Here is a 19,931-nt window from a genome sequence, read left to right on the forward strand (position 1 = left end):
TTTAAAAATATTTATTTTAATAGATAATTTCTATTTTAAAAATATACAAAATTTTAATATAACAAAAATATTTTATAAAAAAAATTATATAATATAATGGCGTGCCTACGAGGGCGGCACGCTTTGGGATGCGAAATAGCTATTATCCCCCAACTCCTTAACCTAATGTGGCATCGGGTTCTCTCTGTTGGGAACCGTAGCATGGGGGTACGTCTAATCCCTTTGTCACTGTAAAGCTGACTAGTCGTACGCAATATGCTCGAACACCTCTAATTCTAGAAGGCACATGAGGCCGAATGCTATGTTGAATGTGCCACCAACGCTACATTACGTAGGAACCTGTGTAGGTGAGGAGTCGGTCTAATCCTTTTGCCACTGCAAGGCTGACTAGTCGTACGCAACAAGCTTGAACACCTCTGGTTTTGGAAGGCACATGAGTTAGAACGATATGTTGAATGTGCCACCGACACTACACTACGTAGGAACCTGTGTAGGTGAGGCGTCGGTCTAATCCTTTTGCCACTGCAAAGCTGAGTAGTCGTACGCAACAAGCTCGAACACCTCTGGTTTTGGAAGGCACATGAGTTAGAACGATATGTTGAATGTGCCACCGACACTACATTACGTAGGAACCTGTGTAGGTGAGGCGTCGGTCGATCTTAGAAACGACAGGACTTATTGCTATTGATCGATGATTCCTATTGAACGTGGTCAGCGAAAATTAATTATCGGGGATAGACATACCGGTAAAACTGCAGTAGTCACGGATACGATTCTCAATCGACTGTGCGAGGAGTTAGTTTAAAAAAATTTAATTAGAATGTATTATTTTGCTTAAAAAAATATTATTGAATTTGTTATTATTTTGAATAAAATTTATATTAAAAAAATTAAAATATTTGTTGAAAAAAATACGCAAGATATTTGGGGCGAAATTAATATAAACATGGAGGGAGAGTAAAAATGGAAGTTCATCAGTTTGCTTCACCAACAAAAAAGTCTTCTTGGTTTCCATTTTTCTTTTCAGTTCATCTTCTTTCTTCTCATCAGTCTGCGAGAATCAGAGGTCTCGATATCATCGCCCATGTTTCTCAATCGAGGAGGGATGGCCTGCCGATTGCGTTTCCGAATTTCCATATTTATGTTGCAGGCGAGCTCGTTTTCCCTTCATTTGCTTCTTAGATGTTTGTTTGTTCATGAATCATTCTTTTCCAGCTCGTGGGCGTGTTAATGGATTACGTTTAAAACGTCAAAACCTTCAAAATTCTAATGGATTCCCATAGACTCGGACTGTACTTGGTGGATCTTTTACTCTACTTGTTATTGATAGTTTCGGTTTAGTTACCAATGGATCAAGTAAGTTGAATTGGAAATCAAATTGGGTATAAGGGAGTGTGTGTTTGAATGGGGGGATTTGGAGCACATGTGTGCTTTGTGATGTTCGAATTATTGATTGTGTTCATATTATTTGGTGCGTTTATGTTTCAAGTCGTTAAAGTGGATATTACTTTTTGTTGGTGTAGATGATCTTCTTTGTAACTATGCTGATAGGAGGGGAGGCTGATTTATCTGTTCCTGTTCGTTCTGCTTCTACTTCCGAGTAAGGCCATTCTAATTAGACCATAGGGCACCCCTCGTTACATGTGGATATCTGTTTTATTTTGTTAAGTTTTCTCTTTATCCTATTATTAGCCTTTGGGATTCATGGCGCTTCAGTTTAGTTGATATCTATTGTCGATACTAATTTACGAACGACAGAGTTGGAGTTTTGTTCGAGCGGTTGTAGCTTCTAAAGCTTTATGGTAATGTCCTGATCCACTATTGGATGTGGCAACTTTGACTTATTGTATGCACACCAATTGGTCGTTGGTTACGGAGAACTGCATTTCTTTTACGTTAATTTATCCGTAATGCTTTGCATTTATTTTTATTATTGTGAGATCCCACGTCGGTTGGAGAGGAGAACGAAGCATTATTTGCCCGAAAGGGAAAGCCCAAAGAAGATAATATCTGCTAGCGGTGGGTTTGGGTTGTTACAAATGGTATAAGAGCCAGACATTGGGCGATGTGCCAGCGAGGAGGCTGAGCCCCGAAGGGGACATGAGGCGGTGTGCTAGCAAGGACACTGGGCCCTGAAGGGGGTGGATTTGGTGGGGGGTCCCACATCGATCGGAGAAAGGAACGAGTGCCAGCGAGGACGCTGGGCCCTGAAGGGGGGTGGATTGTGAGATCCCACATCGGTTGGGGAGGAGAACGGAACATTATTTATAAAGGTGTGGAAACCTCTCCTTAGCAAATGCGTTTTAAAAACCTTGAGGGGAAGTCTGAAAGGGAAATTGAGCCGTTACAATTATAATCTCTTATTCTATGTATTTGTGTAAGATTTCTTGGTGAAAATTACTCTACATATGCTATTTTCTCAACTCGTTCGCTATCTATCGTTATTTGATGGATGGTTACTTTTATCTGTTTAACCTAGGATTCAAGAGTTATTATTATGGGATGAATTTGACTTTTTGAAATGACAATTGTTTCTGCTAGGGAGAGACATTCAGAAGAGTACTGTGCTATGTATGATATATGTGGAGCACGCAGTGATGGGAAGGTTTTGAACTGCCCTTATGGTTCCCCATCCGTGAAGGTCTTTATCTTTCAACTTGTTTTGGGATATATTCGCACAAGTGTTCTTAAATGACCCCTCTGTATACTCTGCAGCCTGATGAGCTGTTCTCAGAAAAAATTCAAAGCTTGTGTCCTACAATAAGTGGAAATGTTTGTTGTACTGAGGCTCAATTTGAGACATTACGGTCACAGGTTCAACAAGTAAGTCTCATCTCCCATCTTTGGAATCCTAATCATTGAGACATTGCTACCTTCAATGATTATTTGCTAATGAAATTGAGATACAGAAACTGCATGGACAGACCTACAAAATGAGTGATGAAATTGATTACTTGTTGTTGTAGTGATTTTTTTGGTATGAATATGATTCTATTTTCAAGCTTTTCTTAATTAAGCGTTTATCTGTATCTTTAAACGAACTGTATCTTGTCATGTCGTATGAGGTTATGTGTGGCATTCTAGCTGCTTTATAGCCTGGAGATGCTCGGTACCTGATTTAGAGTGGGTTTTCTCAGTGCGTGACTTCTGTTTGTTTCTATGTTTCATAAACGCAATTGCTTTTATTAACTGCAGGCTATTCCACTTTTTGTGGGCTGTCCAGCATGCTTGAGGAATTTCCTTAATCTTTTTTGTGAGCTTTCCTGCTCTCCAAGACAGAGTCTATTTATTAATGTGACATCCATTGCTGAGGTAAAGCGTTTTGGTTAGCTTTTACTGTAGTATTTACAGGCAATTATTCAATAGGATTATTTACAGCTGATGGGACAATTTTAATTCTAAAAAAAAGGGCATCGAATAATGATTGTTTTCCACAGCTAGATGTGCGTCTATTCGCTTAACAGCCTAGCAGTTTCACTTTTATACTACTGCATTATCATCATGAAAACTAAAAAGTCCGTCATAAATCATAAAATTTTCTCTCTAGGACATCACGAATTAAGATATTACTTACCGCCTTCCTTTGAATTATGGTGCAATTAGCTTAACTAGGGGATGAACTCTCATCACGAATGATGACTGCGTAGGTTGGTGGAAAAATGACTGTGGATGGCATTGACTACTTCGTAACTGAGGAGTTTGGAAAGGGTCTTTATGATTCCTGCAAGGATGTTAAATTTGGTACAATGAATACACGGGCCATAGATTTTGTTGGTGGTGGTGCTAAAAGTTCTGAAGGTAATATTTCTCGTCTTCATATATCACTATAAATTTCATGCATTATATATTGATGTTTGTTATCTATGTAACAACACTCTCTTATAGTTCTTTTACGTTGTTTGATATTTCCAATTTACATTTTTTTTATGCAGTTTCGTGCAGAATATTTATTTTTTTGTTTCTGCTTGATAATGAAGTCGTAAACTCTTATTAATATTTTGTATGCGTTTTTTTTTTGTTAGAATTTTTTGCATTTCTTGGTCAGAAAGTAGGCCCTGGTATTCCTGGATCACCTTATTCCATAAATTTTAAGGCGAACACTGACAAGCCATCTGAAATGGAGCTTATGAATGTGTCTGTATACTCATGTGGTGACACTTCACTGGGCTGCTCCTGTGGTGATTGCCCTTCATCTCCCGCGTGCTCTAGCTTAGAACCTCCTTCTCCACCAAAAAGTAATGCCTGCACCATCAGGATTTGGTCTCTTAAGGTTGGATGCAAGTTTTGATATCCTACTTTATTGAAGCATTATGTTCACATATTCATTAATCATTGGACAATAACACTCGAATACATGGGCATTAAAAATTATTGCAACTTTGGAACCTCAGAATATATCATTTGAATTGTTTCTGCTTTGTGCATGACTCTAACTTACTAGCACATTAATATAAACTCCATTATCATATTGATTTATGCAGAGCAGTTGCATTGACTTCTCAATCACAATACTTTATGTTATATTTATTTCCGCGTTCCTTGGATGGGCCTTGTTTCACCCTACTAGAGAAAGGAGGAGACTTTCAGCTAGGGAAGAACCCTTATTAAACATTGGAGATGATGGTGAGGTCAATTCTGTTAACTTGGAAGAGAATGAAAATGGTGCAACAAAGGCAGGTTTCATTATGATATTTAAATTTTCTTTTTTTCTTGATTTTCCATTTCGTCTTGGGCGTTGCATTTTATTTTTGGTTTCCATTACTCCTTGATGTTGTTTAATCTCTTAACTGGAAGTGTACTTCGCTAGCAATGCTCTAATTGTGCAATTGCAGTCTTTAATTAGTCCAGGCAACAGTGAATCTAGCTTGTGAACTCCTCCTTCTAGCAGTTTCTTCATAGGATAACCATTCATAGTTCTTGGTCTGGTGCTTTTTACGTGTCAAATGGTCTGTTGCAAGTGTTCTATGTTCTACTATGCCTTTTTCATTTTTTTCATTGTATCTTCAGGAGCATGGGGTGCATCTTACATTGAGGAATGGTGTTCAACTTTCCACTATTCAAGGATACATTGCTAGCTTTTATAGGTGAATATCTTGTCCTTTGCTAAATGATGTTGAAGCATAAAACTATTCCACTCTTTTATATCCAATCTCGTGTTTATAGGAACTACGGAGCTTGGGTTGCTCGGAACCCTATCCTAGTGCTGTGTACCTCTTTATCAATTGTTCTTATTCTCTGTGTGGGTCTGGTTCGTTTTAAAGTTGAAACCCGGCCAGAGAAGGTATCATATTTTTCTTGGAAATTGTTAGATGATGTGGAAATATCTAATTTTGGGTTTTTAACTAAATTCATTTGTTTGAATTTGTGGGGGAAAAGAGCTATTTCTTGCCCTTCTAGTTTGCTGTATTTTATTATGGTTGTAAGTACCAATCCAGTATATTCTAGAATGGTTGTGGTGGTTTATTCATGAGAGTCAATCTCAAACTCAGGATCCTTATCAAATTACCCAATCACAAGAAATTTGCTATCTAGTGCCCTATTGCCTGGAAGTGGACTTCCCTTCTCCCTCTTGGTGGCCTCGGCATAGTTGCTTTTAGAAAGAGGAACAACAATGCTATCTTTTAGAATGGTTGAGGAGGTTTATTCATGAGAATCAATCTCAAACTCAGGCTCCCTTGAAATACCTAATCACAAGAAAATTTGCTATCTAGTGCCCTATTGCCTTAGTCTTCCTTTATGTGTATGTATGTGCATGTGTAATTAGCATTCTAAATTCTATGTAAGCTTAACTGGTTTGAGGTTGTAGCTATGGGTAGGTCATGGCAGTAAAGCAGCAGCAGAGAAGCAGTTTTTTGACAGCCATCTTGCACCCTTCTACAGAATCGAACAGGTGACAGTGATGTTTATCGTATAGTTCTTCTACAATTAAATGTTAAGCCATTTGATGCCCATTGATGTATGTCTATGTAAGAAAAAAGGAAATAAAAAAGTAGACTCAGTGTATGTTACAAAGTGAAACTGATAATTTTCAAGGATTGACTGGTTTTTGATTATTCTTGCAAGTGTTATCAATTTAGTCCTTGAACTTTGGTTTTTAACGATTTAGTCCTTGAACCAATTTGTTCCCTGTTTGTGAAAATTATTGTTAAGGTTTAATATAGTTTTTAATAGGCAGATTAATAAACTAATTAGGGACCCAATATGTCAATAAGCTACAAGGTATAGACCATTAAATAATAAAAGACAACATTTAACTTTGATGAATTTTTTTACGGTAGGGATTAAATTGTTATAAATTTGTAAGTTAAAGGACTAAATTGTTACATCCGAAAGTTGAGAAACCAAATTGTTATAAATTTGAAAGTACATGGACTAAATCGTTATGAACCAAAATTCAAAGATTAATTGTTACTTCTATAGAAGTTGAGGGACTAAAGGTAGTTTTTAACCTTTGTTTATTATCTACTTCAATACGGTTGTAGTTCTTTTTAATGATTATGGCCACGTTTTCTTTTCAATCTCGCTCTCAAATAATAGTTGATGTTCTATGTTACCCCACTATCAGTTTTTATCGCTAACGGCTAGATGCGTGGTGTTCGTATGTGTTTCAGTTGATAATAGCAACCAAGCCCAGCGGAAGGCAAAGCACGGCTCCACGTATAGTTACAGAGGATAATATTCTATTACTCTTTGATATACAGAATAAGGTCTTTTGAGCACTTGGTGCTTCTTCCTACCATTTGTTTCTGTTTCCTCACTTATTTAGTTGAGTTCTTTACGCACTTTTTTCTTGCTACAATTTCAACAGGTCAATGAACTTGTTGCAAACTATTCTGGCTCAGTCGTATCTCTAACTGATATATGCTTGAAGCCACTCGGTGAGGATTGTGCGACACAAAGTATTCTGCAGGTTTGATACTAATTCAGTTCTAATTGGATAAAATTTTTATTACGTTTCTTAAAGCTATGGTTCTATGAGATGGACTGCTCACTGAAGTTCCGGACATTTCCTCTTTTTTTTGTAACGGCCCAAGCCCACCTCTAGCAAATATTGTCCTCTTTGGGCTTTCCCTTTCGGGCTTCCCCTCAAGGCTTTAAAATGCATTTGCTAGAGAAAGGTTTTCACACCCTTCTAGAGGGTGTTTCGTTCTCCTCCCCAACCAATGTGGGATAACACAATCCACCCCCTTCAGAGCCCAGCGTCCTCGCTGGCACTCGTTCCTTTCTCCAATTGATGTGGGACCTCCACTGGTACACCGCCTCGTATCTACCCCCCTTCGGGGAGCAACCTCCTCGCTTGCACATTGCCCGGTGTCTGGCTCTGATACCATTTGTAAGGGCCCAAGCCCACTGCTAGTAGATATTGTCCTCTTTGGGCTTTCCCTTTCAGGCTTCCCCTCAAGGCTTTAAAACGCGTCTGCTAGGAAAAGTTTTTCACACCCTTATAAAGGGTGTTTTGTTCTCCTCCCCAACCACTGTGGGATGTCACATCTTTTCCCTTACCATCTTCATTTTGGAAGCGAATGTTTTTATCATACTGAGTTTATAAAATGTTTTCAAGTCTTCTTTGTTTATTTGTTCTTTTTTCACATGCTATCTATTGAAGAAACTTTCTTTTCTTAATTTATTTGATGATTTTTTTTTTTTTTTTTTTTTTTTTTTTTTTTTTTTTTTTTTTTTTATGAGTAGCTGCAAATTTTGCGTAATTGAAATGGAATATTAAAAGATAATAGCTGAAAAATAAACTACATTAAGAAAATGCTATATTCGCAATTATAGTTATTATTTTTAAATGTTATTATTATAATTATTTCTATAAAAACATTTTTATGAATCTTTTAGAAAATAAATTTACTCATCCAAATTCTTTTGTTTTACAGTACTTTAAAATGGACCCTGAAAATTTTGACGAGTATGGAGGAGTGGAACATGTTGAGTATTGCCTCCAGGTAAACTTATTGTAATCATAATGCTCATCTTTTTTAATTCTATTTTCACTAACTGCGAAGTTTCTTGTCAATGTTTTAAAATTGGGTTTTCTGTTTATGCTCTTTAATTCTAAGATTTTAATTTTCGGCCCATGAAATGTTGTCTTCAGCATTATACTTCCACAGAGACATGTTTCAGTGCTTTCAAGGCTCCGCTTGATCCCAGCACATCCTTGGGTGGATTTGTTGGGAACAATTATTCTGAGGTTGTATCTTCTCCCTTACTTGTAGATGTTTTTACGACGTTTTCCTAATTTTATCTTGATTGACTGATGTCAGGCCTCTGCATTTGTTGTCACATATCCTGTTAATAATGCAATCGATGATGTTGGCGATGAGAATGGGAAAGCAATAGCGTGGGAAAAAGCTTTCGTCAAGTTAGCTAAGGTTTGAACTGTTTGCTTGTTTAGTTTTTTAGGAGCTTCGAACGCTCCACGAACATTCCAGATTGATGCATTAACTCATAGTTCTTACTCCTGTGAAACGTTGTAGTCGTCCTATTGGACTCCAAGGCTGTTCTGTTATTGGATTTACGATAAAGATAATATACTAGAGCTTTTGTAAGGGGAGTGTTTAGGGGAATGTGGGATTTTAGAATATATATATATATTAACTTCTTTCAGTCTTTTTTTTCTAAAATATTGATGCATTCTGCAGTTCGTCCCTCAGTGAGGTTGCCTCGCTGACCTCTTCTCTGAAGCAAGCCTAGAACATTTTAGATCACTCGTCTGATGCTTGTTTCTTGTCTGATCATTTGCGTGTAGACATATTTTGTTGTTTGTAGAATATGTGATAGAAATGATATTAGTAATTAGTTAGAGAAGTTGCTATGGATATTTGTTATAAATTGAGTATGTGGGAAAGGATGAAGGTAAGCAATTGCTTAATGGCTTTAGGCTGAGGGACCAATACTAGTTTAGATTTTTTGACTTCTATCAATATGATATCATTTTCATGTGTAATTAATTTTCTTTGAGCATTGTAGATTGCCAACACAACAGCTACTACCAAATGTACAATATTGTAACGGACCAAGCCCAGCGCTAGTTGATATTGTCCTCTTTGGACTTTCCCTTTCGGGTCTGCTAGGGAGAGGTTTCCACGCCCTTATAAAGAATGTTTCGTTCTCCTCCCCAACCGATGTGGGATCTCACAATCCACCCCCTTCAGGGCCCAACATTCTTACTGGCACTCGTTCCCCCTTCTCCGATCGATGTGGGGCTCCCCACACCACCTCGTGTCCACCCCCTTCGTGGCTCAGCCTCCTCGCTGGCACATCGCCTGATGTCTGGCTCTGATACCATTTGTAATAGCCCAATCCCACCGCTAGCAGATATTGTCCTCTTTGAGTTTTTCCTTTCGGGTTTTTCTCTCAAGGTTTTTAAAACGCATCTGCTAGCGAGAGGTTTCTACACCCTTATAAAGAATGTTTCGTTCTCCTCCCCAACCAATGTGGGATCTCACAAATATAATAGCCACAAGAAATGTGAAGGGAGTGTGAAATTCCTGGCAATTTAAAGGGATAGTTTTCCTTTATGGTTCATATTCCTTTATAGATGTTAATTTTTTTAAATATTTGGGAATGGCTATTATTTTTCACTTTTATTTGTGTCCCAAGGCTATTCTTTCTTCAAGGTTATGATATTTTCCTTTTCTTTGGCAGCTGTAACTATCTATCTTATCCTTTTTTAATAATAATTTTACGATCTAACCTCTATGGTTTCAATTCAATGAATGATAAACTATATTTCTTCAAGACAATAGGGGGAAGGTATTAGAGCGTTGTATCTATATGCAAAAATGAAGAACTAATCATAAAGAAACAAAAAACTCCCTTGCCTTTTCACTAAGAGAATGGATTACAAAGAGGTGATAAGGAATCTCATCCTTAAATAACCTAAGAAGATGGAAACGTGGTTTTCGTCCTAGACTTTTATCTTTTTTTTTTTTTTTTTTTGTTCTTAAGCTTTTGAAATTTTAATTTTGGTCATTGAACATCCACTTTCTATGTGGGTCTTGGAATAATTGAATGCATATTGCTCCAACTTACATCGACAGGAGGAACTGCTTCCACTAGTACAGTCCAAGAATCTCACTCTTTCTTTTTCATCGGAGAGTTCAATTGAGGAGGAACTGAAAAGAGAGAGCACTGCAGATGTCCTGACAATTGCTGTAAGTCAATGAAGGGTAGCATCCTTTTTGTTACTTCAAGGCAATATATAATTTAAGTAATACAGTTTTGTTGTAGGCATCAGTCAATTGATCAACCTTTTATACTTGATTCTATGCATTTATTTTACTGAATCGCTTTCTTTATTTTAAGCCTTTATTCTCTTAACATTTATCAGGTAAGCTACCTCGTTATGTTTGCCTACATATCAGTGGCTTTGGGAGATTCAAATATTTCGTCGTCTTTCTACCTTTCATCCAAGGTGGGTGTCGGACTAATGTTTGAGTATTTTGTACATGTGGTTTACTTTTACTGCCTCTTATTTATGGATCCTGGTAATTAACTGGTCATTATTCTACATCATATCTTTCCTTCAGGGCTTGAGATGTTTAAGAGAAGTCCTCCGAGAAGGAGAGATGTATATAAACACAGTAAAACAGTGAAAAACCCTGAAAACATGGATAATCTTTATTGCATACTCCATTCTCTCATGAATGCTGTTCAAAATGAAACTGGAGAAAAAACTTATCTAATTTCTTTTTCGATGGGAGGTGGACTAAATTTCTCCGCCCCACGTTGCCTTGCCCTTTTGTCATTTCTATTCTTGATGACTATACTTAGCTTACATTTGTGGAATTGATGCATACTTTCTATTTGTTGATCAATTAGCTTCATAATTGGATGAGTATGTTAACTTGCAATACCCTTTTAACTTTGAAATTATTGTTGATATATTAAGTATTGATTCTGTTTTCTTATTTGATTGCGCTTCCTTTAATCTCATACCAAGATTCTATTTAAAAATCTCAGGTGTTGCTTGGCCTCTCAGGAGTTCTACTCGTCGTGCTGTCTGTTCTAGGATCTGTTGGATTTTTCAGTGCTTTGGGAGTAAAATCAACATTAATAATTATGGAGGTTATCCCATTCCTGGTCTTGGCGGTAGGTAATTATAATGCTTTGAAGTTTATACTTTTCTATTGATTCTCTTGATATCAGTCTTTTGTCACATAAAATGGCACAAAAGTTGTTATTACCATTTTGTTGAGTTTTAAAATATTTGTTCGTTGGTGGAAGTTGTTGTCTGACATATTCTCTCGTTGTCGCCTTAATCAGGTTGGAGTCGATAACATGTGTATATTAGTACATGCTGTAAAACGACAACCATTTGAGTTGACTTTAGAAGAGCGCATAAGCAACGCGCTGGTTGAAGTTGGTCCGTCCATAACACTAGCTAGTTTGTCGGAGATCTTGGCTTTTGCAGTTGGAACTTTTGTTCCCATGCCAGCATGTCGTGTCTTTTCCATGTTTGCTGGTGTGGTTTTTCTCCCCATTTTACTTCACTGCCAAGAAATATTAGTTGTCTCTGTCATCCCTGTTAATTGCCTTCTTTCTTTCTTGTTTTTTCCTACTTCATTTAGCTTTGGCAGTGTTTCTGGACTTCATTCTTCAACTGTCAGCATTTGTCGCGCTTATTGTGTTTGATATTCTGAGAGCTGAGAATCACAGAGTTGACTGTTTTCCGTGCATAAAAGTTCCTCCACGTTCTGATGAACCGAACCAAGGTTCGTATGAAATTTTCTGAAACTGCATTTTCTATTTAAGTTCTCAGTTATGTTATAATCTATGGTTGCTTGTCTAAGTTAGATTTACCTTCCTTCCCCCCCTGTGAATCTTTTTAGTTCTGATTAGACAACTGGAATAAATTCTAGGTTTCAATCAGAGGAGACTTGGGCTTCTTTCTCGGTACATGAAGGTATGTTTGTGGGTCGTGGCAGAAGGTTGTATTATATTAGAATATTCTATATAATGACCCAACTTCTTAAACTAGAGTTCTGAGAGTTACTACTGCATGCAAATCATGAACTTTTGAAAACAAGTGGAAACTCTAGTAAACCAAACAAATCATTTCAACTTAACAAAATGTTTAAAATTTTAAGATATTTTGAATTTGGTATCTCAGTAAAGCATTTAGAACAATCTGAAAAGATGAATCCAACTTATATTTCAAAACCAAATGAGAAAAGAATATTTAAATGATTATAAGTCAACGAGCTAATGAACGGTGCAAAAAGCATGAACTAGAAATTTCTATGATCCAAAAGAAAACTCTAGTCCATCACTATCTCAATAGCGTTTCCAGAATGAACGCCCTTGTTATGCACCTTGTAAGTTCAGGTACCATATGAAAAAAGAGGATAGCATGAGTGAGTATAAAAATACTTGGTAAATAGCCTCACTTAAGGGGTATGAAGCTGCTTTTATACCAAATACTTGCAAGGTCCTAATCAGCTATCCACACAGCACCTTGATACATAAGGGCCTTAGATTGAAATCATAAAAATATTTGGTGTAGGTGTGCAATTAATCAATCCCTTACTAATCTAACTATTGTGCCTGTGTGGGTCCATCCCGATAAACCAAGAGTCATTAAAGCTTGGTTAGCGACTCCCTAATGGTATCACTTCTACCCCAATACTGTACTTTATAAAAGTCATTCTGGCTGAACATGAAGAGGAGTAACTTCAAGTTTGAACTAACTATGTTGCCTAGGTGGGTTAGTCATATAAGACAAAGCGCCACTAAAAGGTAGTTAGTTAGTGTAACAGCATAGGTCCACCGCTAGCAAATATTGTCCTCTTTGGGCTTTGCACCTATGAACAACCTGAAATGAGGTTGGAAAGCTAGTGTCTCAAAACAGAGCCACCCAAAATCACCACAATCAAGTCAGGAACATGAACTCACCTCTAACAGATCAGTGAAAGAAAAACTCACGCTGCTGATTGAAGAACTTGAAGCTGTTGTGCAAGTTCGAAGGCTGAAGAAAGAGGACGTGCTGCTGCAAAGTTGTAGGATCGTTGATCTCGCTGGCAGCCTAGGTGTTATCGACAAAGAGGAGAGTAAGACGCTGGATATGAAGCAGCTACATGTGAATGGCATAGAGAGAGAGGTGGGGGAGACAATGGCTGTTGTTGTTTGGTTGATGAGTCTCGGCATCAAGTATCAGCGGTTGTGGCATGTGGGCTATCAGCAAGGAGCAGGTGAACGATACTTCATGAAGGAAGCTGTCATGCGTGAGAAGGAGAAACATCGCAGAAATGGAGGTACTGTTTGGTGGTGATGTGGTGATGAACGACGGAGAAGAAGAATAATAGGAGGTGTATGGTAGGAGGAGGAGGAGATGAAGCCCGTAGGTGGCGAGTTTTTTATTTTTTCCACAGATTTGCTTTCCTCTTAATAAAACACTTTCCCCCTTCATCACTTGCCAACAAAACCAAATGATCTTTATTACGGTTAGGAAGCCCGAATTAACTCTTTTGAGCTCAACACTTTAATTTAGACTTCAACCAAAATTAAAAATAAGCCTAATAACAGCATTAATCAAATAAGCACCACAATTAACCCTAATAATGAAAATTGGAAATACTTGAAATATTGGGCTTACAAGATTCATTTTAAAATTTGAGCAAATAAAGATTTGTTGTTATTCTGCCATAGAATTGGAATATTGATACATTTTCGCTTGTGATATTCCATAAATATTAAATCCTTATTCTGTTGTAGGATGTTCATGCACCCCTTCTTGGACTTTGGGGAGTTAAAATTGCTGTTGTTATCATCTTTGTTGGCCTGACTTTAGGAAGCATTGTAAGTTTCTCATTTCAGATCGACTTTCCTTATGATCGATCATACAGTGCACGTGGCATTAGAATAGTACCGGACAAGTATTACCTGCTCTTACATATCCACTTTTACTACTTTATTTAACCATCATAGGCATTATCTACAAAGATCGAGGTCGGATTGGAACAAAAGATCGTCCTCCCACGAGATTCTTACCTTCAGGTTTGAGCTTCATGTTCGGTTTTCGGAATTTTATGAGTAATTTTCTTTCTTTTTCTTTCTTGTGTGTTCCTTGCCATCTTATTTTTCTTCTTTTCTTATATCAGGGTTACTTCGATGATCTCGCAGAATATCTACGAATTGGGCCACCATTATATTTTGTTGTGAAGGATTATAATTATAGGTATCTGTCTATGATTTTCTATTTGCTTGTTTCAATTATGTATATGTGTGTGCTTGCATGCATATAAGTGAGAATACGCAATTAATGGAATTTAGGGAACAAACAAAGAGGGCACAAATAGAGACATGGTGGTTGTTCTAGAAATTTGTGATTTGGAGAAACAAACTAATGAAGATCAATAGAAAATAACTTCAAAAAAGTAGTCATGTGAACATGTTTTCGCTATATGTTTGTTCTTATAAACTTATCTTGGAAGTTGACGACACCTGCCGAACAGTCCCTGGCGGTCATGAAGCGAAGTTAATATCTGATTTGTTGTTTCAGTTAACTTAGTTTTATTATCTGCTTTCGACAAAGTGCGTGGAGTCGAGTATTTACGTTGAAATGCATATCAATCTAATGTTTAATAATGCTACTCAGCTCAAAGTCTAGACATACAAACCAGCTGTGCTCCATCAGCCAGTGTGATTCAAACTCTCTGTTGAATGAGGTAAGCCAAATCTGTGGAGTAGATTACAATCATGAGTATTAATTGGATAAAGTTTTTTTTTTTTTTTTTTTTTCCTTTGGTTCAGCTTTAGATTTGCCTAAAAGAGGGTGAATGAGTGTTATTTTTTTAAGCTCAAAAGCGGCTGATATATGCATGTTGGGGTTTGGTAAAATATATTCATCATGTTTAACTAAGTGCTTGCCTTGGGCTAAGCTCATCATAAATGGAAACTTTCGTGTCTATTATCTCGCGTGATGCTATGTCGTGCTTTTTTTTTTCTTCTTTTCTTGTAAGTGTACGTTTATTCACCTTATACATCCTCCTTTCAGATATCACGAGCGTCATTGACACCAGAATTGAACTACATTGCTAAGCCAGCAGCCTCATGGCTTGATGATTTTCTTGTATGGTTGTCGCCAGAGGCATTTGGTTGCTGCCGGAAGTTCACAAATGGTTCTTATTGTCCACCAGATGACCAGGTTAGGTCCACAGAGCTACTTTCTTTCCTGCCAATGCTCTACTTTACTGCTGACGGTCGCACCTCGTCCCACAACTTGAGATTTTCTGCAAGTTCCAACTGTATATTTTGACCTAATGCTGCATATAATTCTTCTTAAGTGACCATAACAATGAATCCTAATAGTTCATTGGTTAGGGTGGCAGAAGGAATCCACGACCAATCCATTTCTTATGAGAGGTCGGTTCATGGGCTAACTAACCTGAGTACCAAAACACATATAAAAAGAGTAAATAATCGCCCGCGAACTTTCCATTTTATTAGATTTCTAAATTTGGGTCAATCAAATGTAATAATAGATGAAAAAAAAGAAAAGGCCATCACTTCATGACACCATTTCATGACTACTGACGCATACATTTTCTTTCTCCAGCCTCCTTGCTGTATTCCAGATGAAGGGTTCTGTGATGCAAGTGAAGGAGTGTGCCAAGATTGTACAACTGTAAAGTTCTATTATCTATTCCATAGTTTTCAATACTTTATGGTCACCTACTGTTTTAGTCGGATCGATGTAATCCGACAGCCTATGCATTAATCAAGCGACATAAGACTGGATTAATGCCGAAAGAAAAGAACATTGGCTAATTTCTATGTTTTTTTCCAGTGCTTCCACCACTCCGATTTGGTTGCTGGCCGTCCTACGACCGTGCAATTCCGGGAGAAGCTTCCATGGTTCCTCAATTCTCTGCCATCTGCAGATTGTGCAAAGGGTGGTCATGGGGCTTATACCAATAGTGTGAACTTGAATGGTCATAACTTGACTTTTCTTTGTTTTATCATTTCTTCAGCTACTGAATGCATTAAACTAAATCCTGGTTAGCTCTGTTCATTACATGTTTGCTCATAACTTATTTCAGGTTATGAAAGTGGCATCATAAAAGCTTCGGAGTTTCGGAGCTATCACACGCCACTTAATAAACAAGTATGCTAGTAGAATAGTGTTTTCGTGGTTTTGAACTCGGTGTCGTCTGCATTATTTAGTCGAGATATTTATAAACTTCATTCTTTGCAGGGTGACTATGTAAATGCACTGCGAGCTGCTAAGGAGTTCTGCTCAAAGATTTCTGATTCTTTGAAGGTTTGAGTTGCGACTAAACTTTCAATTCTCATGGCAAGCTGACCAATTTTTTGCATGCTTTTCTGTATTAGACCTCATAGCTGCAGAATAAAATATGCAACTGATTTTGATCTATACCAAACTATAAGAAATACTAGATAATTAATCCTGCCCCGATATCACTGTGTGTGATAGCATCTACTATACCAGGAATATCAATGAACCCAATTATTAAAATTGCTCAGGATACCCTTTTTTTAGTTTAGCTTCTAGAATCTATTTCTTAGTTCAAGATCCTTCTTACTGACTGGAATCAAAGAATTAGTAGATCTGTTGCGCCCAAAATGAGAATGTGGTATATTTTGTTATGAATAGTAAGACTAGCATTCGTATTGAGACTCGAACTCATAGGGAAGAAAATTTATGGATGAAATCAAATATGCAGTATTTACAGACAAAAGTATACTTCTATTGTCGAATCATGATCAACTAGGATAGAAATAAAGCATTGGGTAGTTTTTAGTAGCATGTGTTTGTGGTTCACATATTTTTTTAGTAGCATGTGTCAATTATTACTTTTAAAACTTACCTTCTTTGGTAGTTACCCTCGAGGAACTCATTCGGTCAAGGCACTTGCATCCACAATGCTTATATTTTTTTTAGATTCTATATTTCAGTTGGATGGTCTAGGACTCGAGATCTTGATATTTTACTGACAGTTGCTCTATTGCAGATGGATATCTTCCCATACTCTGTCTTCTATATATTCTTTGAGCAGTATCTTGATATATGGAAGACAGCTTTGATGAACATTGCCATAGCACTCGGTTAGTATCGTAGGGAACAGAAAGCGTTTTTTTTGTTTTGTTTTGCGAAGTCTTGTGGAATTTTACTGCTAGGGAAATCATCATTATTATATCATCGACAATGTCGGTTCCCGTGTTACTTTGTTGGCTTTATTAACGTCTTAACGAGATCTCTAAGAATCTCACTGAGGATTTTCTTTGATGCAATTGCAGGTGCCATATTTATTGTCTCTCTGGTCATAACATCATGGTATGAATCTCATTTTGAGTTTCATCGACGTACAAGTACGACGCGTACTTCTTATAGCGTGAAAATTACTCTTCTTTATTTGATTATACTTTCGTCTCGTTATTTTGAAATGCAGTTTGTGGAGTTCGGGAATCATTATACTTGTTTTGGCTATGATTATTATTGATCTCATGGTACCCCTCTGTTACTCCTTTTTGTGGAGTCTAATAAAATTTTGCTTTATTTTCATCTATTTTTTTCTTCATTTTTTGACAGGGAGTAATGGCGATTCTGAATATTCAACTAAATGCTGTCTCTGTTGTTAACATATTAATGTCGATAGGAATTGCGGTCGAGTTTTGCGTCCATTTAGTCCATGCCTTTTCGGTTAGTATCGACCCCGATAACTTCATCAAGCTATTTCAACTTCGTGGTTTAGTCTCTTAATTTGAATTATCCAAGTCTTTACACGAAATTTCTTGGTGGAATACTGCCACGGGTGGTTCATGTCGGTTTAAGACGAGGCCATTTGATTAGTATGGTATTTCGTTGGAAAAGCTATGGAACCGAATAGCTAGCACGTAACTGGATGATGCATCTTGTGTTTTACCCTTTTTCATTACTAATATTATTGACCAAATGCCTTCTTGTAGGTTAGCTGCGGTGACAGAAGCCAGCGAGCTCGGGAGGCGTTGACGACAATGGGGGCTTCTGTATTCAGGTAGACATTATTTTGCTTTTCTAGTTTTGGTATTACAACATATTCAATACTTGGTATCAGCTTCTGTGGATCAAATTCAATAAAAGATGGATGACTTCGAATGTTCCAATGTTAAAAGATTTAACAACCCAAGTCCACAGCTAGCAATATGGTCATTTTTTTACTTTTCCTTTCGGGCTTCCCCTCAGTTTTAAAATGCGTTTGTTAGGGAGAGGTTTTCACACCCTTATAAAGAATATTTTGTTCTCCTCCCCAACCGATGTGAGATCTCACAATCCACGCCCCTTCATAGCCCAACGAAGGCGCTGACACTCGTTTCCTTCTCCAATCGATGTGGGACCCCCAATCCACCCTCTTCGGGGCCAGCGTCCTTGATGACACACCGCCTCGTGTCTATTTCCTTCGGAGCTCAGCCTCCTCGCTAGCACATCGCCCGGTGTCTGGCTCTAATACCATTTGTAACAGTCCAAGCCCACCACTAGCAGATATTGTCCTCTTTGTGCTTTCCCTTCCGAGCTTTCCCTCAAGGTTTTAAAACGCGTCTACTAGGGAGAGGTTTCCGCACCTTTATAAAGAATATTTCGTTCTCCTCCCCAACCAATGTGGAATCTCACAAATCCACCCCCCTTTAGAGCCTAGTGAGGACACTGGCACTCGTTCCCTTCTCCAATCGATGTGGGACCCCCCAATCCACCCTCTTCAGGGCCCAACGTTTTTTATGACACATTGCCTCGTGTCTACCCCCTTCGAAGCTCAGCCTCCTCGCTGGTACATCGCCTAGTGTCTGGCTCTAATACCATTTGTAGCAGTCTAAACCCACCGCTAGCATATATTATCTTCTCTATGCTTTCCCTTCCGAGCTTTCCCTCAAGGTTTTAAAACGCATCTACTAGGGAGAGGTTTTCATACCTTTATAAATAATGTTTCATTCTCTCCAACCAATGTGAGACCTCGCAGAAGAAATGATTCCTGTGATGCTTTCTACTCTATGCAAGTCTTATACTTGACCGAGATTTTCCTTTGTACGTGGCTACTCAACATTTTCTAGAAGAGTTGTGTGATCCTAGAATCACTTGGAATAAGTTTCCTTAGCTTTCCCTTCAGTCTAAAGGATAGATGAGGATATTTCGCGTTATCATTAGAACCACGAGGTTCTCGTTGAAACTTTTTCAAATATTTGTCTTGCAGAAACTAATGTTTTCACTCGTTTTGCAGTGGGATTACTCTCACAAAGCTCGTCGGTGTCATCGTTCTTTGTTTCGCGAAATCGGAAATATTTGTGGTATCTAGTCTCTAACCCTTAAACTCTCTTACAAATTCATGCTAGTCTCTTTTGAGAACCTATAAAGACAAATTTTGGCTGTGGATTCTGCAGATTTATTACTTCCAAATGTACCTTGCATTGGTCATCATTGGTTTCCTCCACGGCCTTGTGTTTCTACCTGTAAGTTCAAAAGCCAACTGTTCTTATAACCACCGATGTCACGTCCCTTCTATCGAGGGATGATCGAGCCATATATTACTTATTTCCTCGCCCCTTGCAGGTAATATTGAGTATGATCGGACCACCATCGAGATATTTGGTAGAAGGCGATGCTCCTATCGAAACTGAGCTTCATGTTTCATAAGGCTAGGCATGATGAAGCCTGTCCTGTCCGTCAGGAATATGTTGCTGTTAATTCTCATATACTAATCTCTGATCTTGCTGACGAAATTCAGACGGTAGTCTTTCGAGAATCGCAGTTCGAGCTGAAGTTATGTTTATGTAAGCACAGGTCAATGTATATAACTAATAAGAGTTTCAAATTCTTAGAAGAATGAGATCGGACTATTACTTCGATGTATGATGGCTTTTTATATTGTTAGAGTCGTCTAGAAGCATGTGTTAGTTGCATAGAAATGGATGATAGGAATGCTATTTTAAGGGTA

The 19,931-nt window shown here is 37.8% G+C and overlaps 1 protein-coding gene across 1 annotated transcript; it reads left to right on the plus strand.

Annotated features, from left to right (window-relative positions):
• The first annotated feature begins 956 nt into the window (after positions 1 to 956).
• LOC111795271 (uncharacterized) lies at positions 957 to 19,842 on the plus strand. The gene is made up of 39 exons (XM_023677582.2): positions 957 to 1,150; positions 1,524 to 1,600; positions 2,542 to 2,641; positions 2,716 to 2,823; positions 3,196 to 3,312; positions 3,648 to 3,798; positions 4,023 to 4,270; positions 4,482 to 4,673; positions 5,008 to 5,084; positions 5,164 to 5,281; positions 5,807 to 5,890; positions 6,612 to 6,707; positions 6,809 to 6,910; positions 7,881 to 7,949; positions 8,099 to 8,194; positions 8,268 to 8,375; positions 10,047 to 10,160; positions 10,337 to 10,420; positions 10,969 to 11,097; positions 11,272 to 11,470; positions 11,577 to 11,720; positions 11,868 to 11,911; positions 13,720 to 13,803; positions 13,933 to 14,001; positions 14,106 to 14,182; positions 14,603 to 14,672; positions 15,002 to 15,151; positions 15,563 to 15,631; positions 15,794 to 15,938; positions 16,047 to 16,111; positions 16,202 to 16,267; positions 16,980 to 17,073; positions 17,266 to 17,302; positions 17,418 to 17,475; positions 17,558 to 17,668; positions 17,935 to 18,002; positions 19,218 to 19,284; positions 19,378 to 19,446; positions 19,547 to 19,842. The coding sequence occupies exons 1-39, from the start codon at positions 1,085 to 1,087 to the stop codon at positions 19,628 to 19,630; spliced, it is 3,906 nt and encodes a 1,301-aa protein (XP_023533350.2). The 5' UTR covers positions 957 to 1,084; the 3' UTR covers positions 19,631 to 19,842.
• Positions 19,843 to 19,931: the final 89 nt, after the last annotated feature.

The sequence above is a fragment of the Cucurbita pepo genome, chromosome 5 (assembly GCF_057944985.1).
Source record: "Cucurbita pepo subsp. pepo isolate OVF chromosome 5, ASM5794498v1, whole genome shotgun sequence".
In the NCBI taxonomy this organism is placed as follows: Eukaryota; Viridiplantae; Streptophyta; class Magnoliopsida; order Cucurbitales; family Cucurbitaceae; genus Cucurbita; species Cucurbita pepo.